This window comes from Pristiophorus japonicus, chromosome 3 (genome assembly GCF_044704955.1).
Source record: "Pristiophorus japonicus isolate sPriJap1 chromosome 3, sPriJap1.hap1, whole genome shotgun sequence".
NCBI classification, from domain to species: Eukaryota; Metazoa; Chordata; class Chondrichthyes; family Pristiophoridae; genus Pristiophorus; species Pristiophorus japonicus.
The window spans coordinates 40937727-40946211 of NC_091979.1; the positions used below are offsets into that span (position 1 = coordinate 40937727).

Below are 8485 nucleotides of genomic sequence, written 5' to 3' on the forward strand. Positions count from 1 at the left end.
GTTGTTGCGTGGTCAGTGTATTGTACATACTGATGAATCATTGTCAGATCTGCATTGTTGATACTTTACATGTCAGAACATAAAGCCCATATTCCAGCTTTCACGTGGTCACTTTATTTATTGTACAGAGGTGCAACTGGAGGAAGAACATCCGGGAATGCGCTGAGCACCTCGAGTCCCATCGCCGAGAACAAGCAGAAACTAAGCGTAAACAGCTGAAGGAGTGTGCGTCAACCCAGGCTCCCTACCCGCCCTTTCCTTCAACCACCGTCTGCCCCACCTGTGACAGTGTTTGTAGGTCCCGCATTGGACTCATTAGTCACCCGAGAACTCATTTTAAGAGTGGAAGCAAGTCATCCTCCGAGGGACTGCCTATGATGATGATAATGTACAGAGGAGTTATTTGGTTTACTGTCGAGCTTTTAATTAAAATAGCTCAATTGATTCAAAGTCTCTTAACTTTTAACAACACTTCTTTATAGCAGGAAAAATAAAAGTTATTAAAAGTATGAATTTAGTTGGTGTCCTCTGGCTCTGGAATATAGCACAGATGATCCAAAAATAACTCTGTATGTGAGTGAACCAGATGACACAAATAGAAACAAGCACAGAGGGGAATCAGAGAACAAATTGAATCTACCATGAATCAGATGGTTTTGAAAGCTTTGTGTACAAATATGCCAGCCGTGGCTCAGTGGGTATCACACTCGCCTCTGAGTCAGAAGGTTGGGGATTCAAGTCCCACTGTAGAGACTTGAACACATAAATCTAGGCTGACACTCCAATGCAGTACCGAGGGAGTGCTACACTGTCGGATGTTAAACCAAGGTCCCGTCTGCTCTCGTAGGTGGACGTAAAAGATCCCATGGAACTATTTCGAAGAAGAGCAGGGGAGTTATCGACTGTGTCCTGGCCAATATTTATCCCTCAATCTAAATCTAAAAAAAAGATTACAAAAACAAAATACTGTGGATGCTGGAATCTGAAATAAAAACAGAAACATAGAAACATAGAAAATAGATGCAGGGGTACGCCAGTCGGCCCTTCAAGCCTGCACCACCATTCAATAAGATCATGGCTGAACATTCACCTCAGTACCCCTTTCCTGCTTTCTCTCCATACCCCTTGATCACTTTAGCCGTAAGGGCCATATCTAACTCCCTCTTGAATACATCTAATGAACTGACATCAATTGACATCTGTGCGGTAGAGAATTCCACAGGTTAACAACTCTGACTGAAGAAATTTCTCCTCATCCCGTTCCTAAATGGCCTACCCCTTATCCTTAGATTGTAACCCCTGGTTCTGGACTTCCCCAACATCGGGAACATTCTTCCTGCATCTAACCTGTCCAATCCCGTCAGAATTTTATATTTTTCTATGAGATCCCCCCTCATTCTTCTAAACTCCAGTGAATACAGGCCCAGTCAATCCAGTCTCTCCTTATATGTCAGTCCTGCCATCCCGGGAATCAGGTTTGTCATGTATTCAACCAGCATTGTAACCCATGTATAATCTGACCTAAGTTGTACACTGTGAGAACAATGACCACTAGGTGGGAGACACTCCTAACCTGGACCTTCAGGTACAAAAGTGGAAGCTCCACCCACCGTCATCACTTGAGTGCGAAGGAATAAAGGACAGGTCACAGACTGACCACCTCTCAAGCATGGGCCTCGTGTGCATTTATACTGTATAGTAAGGACCTATCAATGGCGACGAGAAACTGGGATTTAAACCACGCGAGCATGGCCACTAGCAGAACAGACGAGAGGTACTGTGTTAAGGAATGGTTGGGACAGAGATTCAACATTGTTAAAGCAGCACACAGTTCTCCAGGCAGACAAGGGCAATCGGGCATGCCCCAACATGTAGTCGAACCCAGAGGGGGAGTTCGACAGAGACAATGGCAAGTTGAACGGCGATTCACACCATTGCGAGAGATAATGCGGCCAGTAATGGTGCCATCAACACCTGTTAATGGCGCACTCAAGGACAATAACAGGGGCAGTCAGGGACGATCGACTGGAAAGGGACCTTTTGTTTCCAACAACAGCTCATGTTGGAGGCGTGGAGTCACACACTCAGCCGGAGTTTGCAGAGATGAGCAAAATACCTGCAGAAATTGCAGAAAGGAATGCTGGGGGAAATCGCTGGAAGCTGAAGTTCAGCGAGTTCATGTGGAGCACGTATACAGTTCATACACCAGGACACCACCGATAATGATGAAAGTGCTCCTCAATGACATCCCAGTATCAATGGAGCTAGACATGGGGGCCAGCCAGTCCCTGATGGGTATCAAACAGTTCGAAAAGTTGTGGGCGTCCAAGGCCAGGAGGCCAAAATTATCGGCGATTGACACACAGCTACAGACTTATACAAAGCAGATCATTCCGGTGCTAGGCAGCGCCACTGTAGTTGTGACCCACAAAGATTCGGAAAACAGGTTGCCACTCTGTGTTGTCCCGGGGGACGGTCCCGCACTACTGGGGAGGAGTTGGCTTGCTGTCATGAACTGGAAATGGGGCGATGTCAATGCAATTTTCCTCTGTGGAGCAAGTATCATGCTCACAGATCCTGGACAAATTTGACTCATTATTTCAACCCGGCATCGGCACTTTCATGGGGGCCAAGATAGTGATTCACATAAACCCGGACGCCAGGCCAGTACACCACAAGGCCAGAGCGGTGCTGTACGTGAAGCGGGAAAAGATAGAAGGCGAATTGGACCGCTAGCTGAGGGAAGGCATCATTTCGCAAGTCGAATTCAGTGACTGGGCGAGCCCGATTGTGCCGGTGTTCAAGGCGGATGGGTCGGTCAGGATATGTGGTGATTATAAGGCCACCATCAATCGGGTGTCACTCCAAGACCAGTACCCGCTACCGAGACTACTTTGCGACGCTATCCGGCGGCAAACTTTTGTCAAAATTGGACCTGACCTCAGCTTACATGACCCAGGAGCTGGCGAGTGAGTCGAAGAAGCTGACCACCATCACGGCACACAAGGGGTTGTTTGATTACAACAGATGTCCGTTCGGGATTCGCTCGGCCGCCGCGATCTTCCAACGAAATATGGAAAGCCTCCTCAAGTTTATTCCAGGGACGGTGGTTTTTCAGGACGACATCCTCATCACGGGTTATGATACTGAAGAACACCTCCACAACCTGGAGGAGGTGCTACGCAGACTGGACCGGGTAGGGCTGCGACTGAAAAAGGCGAAGTGCTTCTTCCTAGCTCCAGAGATAGAATTCCTGGGGATGAGGGTAGCAGCAGACGGGATCAGCCCTACTTCGTCCAAGACGGAAGCGATCGAGAGAGCAACCAGACCCCGTAACACGACGGAGCTGCGTTCGTTCCTGGGGCTCCTGAACTATTTTGGTAACTTTCTTCCCAAATTGAGCATACTGCTAGAGCTGCTACACATGCTCCTACGCAAGGGTCGTGAATGGGTCTGGGGGGACAGCCAGGAAATGGCTTTTAATAGAGCATGCAATTTGTTATGTTCCAACACTCTTAACACTATACGACCCATGTAAGAAACTTGTGTTAACGTGCGATGCGTCATCCTATGGTGTCGGGTGTGTGTTGCAGCATGTCAATGTCAAGGGTCAGTTACAGCCGGTAGCTTATGCCTCCAGGAGTCTGTCCCAGGCAGAAAGGGGCTACGGGATGGTAGAAAAGGAGGCGCTCGCATGTGTATATGCTGTAAAGAAAATGCACCAGTACCTGTTTGGCAGGAAATTTGAGCTGGAGACAGATCACAAACCCCTAACGTCCCTTTTGGGCGACAACAAAGCCATAAATGCAAACGCATCGGCCCGCATACAGAGGTAGGCACTCACGTTAGCCGCCTATGACTATACAATTCGGCACAGACCAGGCACCGAAAACTGCGCCGATGCACTCAGCAGGCTCCCACTTGCCACCACTGAAGGGGCTACCGAGTATGCTGCTGAGATGGTCATGGCTGTTGAAGCTTTCGGAAGCGAAGGCTCACCCGTGACAGCCCATCAGATTAAAGTCTGGACAAATAGAGACCCGCTATTGTCTCTAGTCAAGAAATGTGTCCTGAATGGGGACTGGGCAGCCACGTACAGGGCATGCCCTGAGGAATTTAAACCATTTCACAGGCGCAGGGATGAACTCTCGATTCAGGCCGATTGCCTACTGTGGGGAAACCGAGTAGTCATGCCCCAGATGGGCAGAGAGGTGTTCATCAGAGAACTCCACAATGAGCACCCGGGCACTGTCATGATGAAGGCAATTGCCAGTTCACACGTTTGGTGGCCAGGGATAGACGCAGATCTGGAACTTTGTGTTCGCAGGTGCAACACGTGTGCCCAGCTGGGCAATACGCCCAGGGAAGCCCCCCTTAGCCCCTGGCCCGCCAAGCCATGGTCACGCATCCATGTGGACTACGCAGGTCCTTTCATGGGAAAAATGTTTTTGGTTGCAGTAGACACCTACTCCAAATGGATCGAGTGTGTGACATTTTAAATTCAAGCACATCCTCTGCCACAGTAGAAAGTCTACGGGCAATGTTCGCCGCCCACGGTCTACCGGACGTCTTGGTCAGCGACAATGGCCCGTGCTTCACAAGCACTGAATTCCAGGACTTCATGGCAGGCAATGGAATTAACCATGTCAGAACGGCACCGTTCAAGCCAGCCTCAAACGGCCAGGCAGAACGAGCAGTGCAGATAATCAAACAGGGGATGCTCAGAATCCAAGGGGGTTCCCTACAAAGACGCTTATCACGCCTCCGGTTGGCCTATAGATCCCGACCACACTCGCTCACAGGGGTTCCACCCGCAAAGCTGCTAATGAAAAGGACGCTCAAAACCCGGTTATCCCTTATACACCCCACCATGAAAGAAATTGTCAAGAGCAGGCGCCAGCCACAATATGACTACCATGACAGGAATGCGAGGGCGCGATGTATTGATGTAAATTATCCTGTTTTTGTCCTCAACTACGCTGCAGGGCCCAAATGGCTCGCAGACACTGTGATTGCCAAAGAGGGAAATAGGATTCTGGTAGTTAAACTTACCAATGGACAAATCTGCTGAAAACACGTGGATCAAACAAAAAGGAGGTTCAGCAACCCCATAGAAGAAGCAGAGGAAGAACACGATTTAGAGTTCACTCCACCACAGGTGACCGAACACCGGAACCAAGTGGAGGAGAGCTCAATCACTGTGGGCAGTCTGGATAGGCCTGAGGCACCGCAAACAGCAGACACTCAGGCCAGTGCCCAACAACCGGAGCCCCAACTCAGGCGCTCTACAAGAGAGCGTAAACCACCAGAGAGACTCAACCTGTGATCTCAAGAAGACTTTGGGGGAGATGATGTCATGTATTCAACCAGCATTGTAACCCATGTATAATCTGACCTAAGTTGTACACTGTGAGAACAATGACCACTAGGTGGGAGACACTCCTAATCTGGACCTTCAGGTACAAAAGGGGAAGCTCCAACCACCTTCATCACTTGAGTGCTAAGGAATAAAGGACAGGTCACAGACTGACCTTCTCTGAAGCATGGGCCTTGTGTGCATTTATACTGTATAGTAAGGACCTATCAAGGTTGGTGAACCTTCACTGCACTCTCTCAATAGCAAGAACGTCTTTCCTCAGATTAGGAGACCAAAACTGAACACAATATTTCAGGTGAGGCATCACCAAGGCCCTGTGCCAACTGCAGTAAGACCTCCCTGCTCCGATACTCAAATCCCCTAGCTATGAAGACCAACATGCCATTTGCCTTTTTCACTGCCTGCTGTTCCTGCATGCCAGCTTTCGATGACTGATGTACCATGACACTCAGGTCTCACTGCACCTCCCCCTCTCCTAATTTGTCGCCATTCAGAAAATATGCTGCCTTTCTGTTTTTTCCACCGAAGTGGATAACCTCACATTTATCCACATTATACTGCAGCTGCCATGCATTTGCCCACTCACCTAACCTATCCAAGTCACCCTGCAGCATCCTCCTCACAGCTCACACCACCACCCAGCTTCGTGTCATCTGCAAACCTGGAGATATTACACTCAATTCCTTCATCTGAATCATTAATGTATATTGTAAATAGCTGGGGTTCCAGCACTGAGCCCTGCAGCACCCCACTAATCACTGCCTGCCATTCTGAAAATGACCCATTTATCCTGACTCTCTGCTTCCTGTCTGTCAACCAGTTCTCTATCCACATCAGTACATTATCCCCAATACCATGTGCTTTAATTTTGCACACCAATCTCTTGTGTAGGACCTTGTCAAATGCCTTTTGAAAGTCCAAATACACCACATCCACTGGTTCTCCCTTGTGCACTCTACCTATTACATCGTCAAAAAATTCTAGAAGATTTGTCAAGCATGATTTCCCTTTCATAAATCCATGCTGACTTGGACCGATCCTGTCACTGCTTTCCAAATGCGCTGCTATTTAATCTTTAATAATTGATTCCAACATTTTCTCCACTACTGATGTCAGGTTAACCGGTCTATAATTCCCCATTTTCTCTCTCCCTCCTTTTTAAAAAGTGGTGTTACATTAGCTACACTCCAGTCCATGGGAACTGATCCAGAGTCGATAGACTGTTGGAAAATGATCACCAATGCATCCCCTATTTCTAGGGCCACTTCCTTAAGTACTCTGGGATGCAGACTATCAGGCCCCGGGGATTTATCGGCCTTCAATCCCATCAATTTCCCGAACATAATTTCCTGACTAATAAGGATCTCCTTCAATTCCTCCTTCTCGCTAGACTCTCGGTCCCCTAGTATTTCCAGAAGGTTATGTGTGAAGACAGAACCAAAGTATTTGTTCAATTGGTCTGCCATTTCTTTGTTCCCCATTATAAATTCACCAGATTCTGACTGCAAGTGCCCTACGTTTGTCTTCACTAATCTTTTTCTTTTCACATATCTACAGAAGCTTTTGCAGTCAGTTTTTATGTTCCTAGCAAGCCTCCTCTCATACTCTGATTTCCCCTCCTAATTAAACCCTTTGTCCTCCTCTGCACTATCACTAGGGGGGTAGTGCTGGACAGGCTAATGGGACTCAAGGAAGACAAGTGCCCTGGTCCTGATGAAATGCATCCCAGGGTATTAAAAGAGATGGCGGAAGTTATAGCAGATGCATTCGTTATAATCTACCAAAATTCTCTGGACTCTGGGGAGGTACCAGCGGATTGGAAAGCAGCTAATGTAAGCCTCTGTTTAAAAAAGGGGGCAGACAAAAGGCAGGTAACTATAGGCCGGTTAGTTTAACATCTGTAGTGGGGAAAATGCTTGAAACTATCATTAAGGAAGAAATAGCGGGACATCTAGATAGGAATAGTGCAATCAAGCAGACGCAACATGGATTCATGAAGGGGAAATCATGTTTAACGAATTTACTGGAATTCTTTGAGGATATAACGAGCATGGTGGATAGAGGTGTACCGATGGATGTGGTGTATTTAGATTTCCAAAAGGCATTCGATAAGGTGCCACACAAAAGGTTACTGCAGAAGATAAAGGTACGCGGAGTCAGAGGAAATGTATTAGCATGGATAGAGAATTGGCTGGCTAACAGAAAGCAGAGAGTCGGGATAAATGGGTCCTTTTCGGGTTGGAAATCGGTGGTTAGTGGTGTGCCACAGGGATCGGTGCTGGGACCACAACTGTTTACAATATACATAGATGACCTGGAAGAGGGGACAGAGTGTGGTGTAACAAAATTTACAGATGACACAAAGATTAGTGGGAAAGCGGGTTGTGTAGAGGACACAGAGAGGCTGCAAAGAGATTTAGATAGGTTAAGCGAATGGGCTAAGGTTTGGCAGATGGAATACAATGTCGGAAAGTGTGAGGTCATCCACCTTGGGAAAAAAAACAAAAAAAAAGGGAATACTATTTGAATGGGGAGAAATTACAACATGCTGCGGTGCAGAGGGACCTGGGGGTCCTTGTGCATGAATCCCAAAAAGTTAGTTTGCAGGTGCAGCAGGTAATCAGGAAGGCGAATGGAATGTTGGCCTTCATTGCGAGAGGGATGGAGTATAAAAGCAGGGAGGTCCTTCTGCAACTTTATAGGTTATTGGTGAGGCCGCACCTGGAGTACTGCGTGCAGTTTTGGTCGCTTTACTTAAGGAAGGATATACTCGCTTTGGAGGGGTACAGAGACGATTCACTAGGTTGATTCCGGAGATGAGGGGGTTACCTTATGATGATAGATTGAGTAGACTGGGTCTTTACTCGTTGGAGTTCAGAAGGATGAGGGGTGATCTTATAGAAACATTTAAAATAATGAAAGGGATAGACAAGATAGAGGCAGAGAGGTTGTTTCAACTAGTCGGGAAGACTAGAACTAGGGGGCACAGCCTCAAAATACGGGGGAGCCAATTTAAAACCGAGTTGAGAAGGAATTTCTTCTCCCAGAGGGTTGTGAATCTGTGGAATTATCTGCCCAAGGAAGCAGTTGAGGCTAGCTCATTGAATG

General features: G+C 47.5%; 1 protein-coding gene across 1 annotated transcript in view; it reads right to left on the bottom strand.

Annotated features, from left to right (window-relative positions):
• tfcp2l1 (transcription factor CP2-like 1) overlaps positions 1 to 2994 on the bottom strand; it is a 90898-nt gene extending 87904 nt beyond the window's left edge. The window contains exon 1 of the mRNA XM_070873553.1: positions 2951 to 2994. Coding sequence (XP_070729654.1) covers positions 2951 to 2994 — 44 coding nt within the window. The remainder of the gene's footprint in view (positions 1 to 2950) is intronic.
• Between the last annotated feature and the right edge of the window lie 5491 nt (positions 2995 to 8485).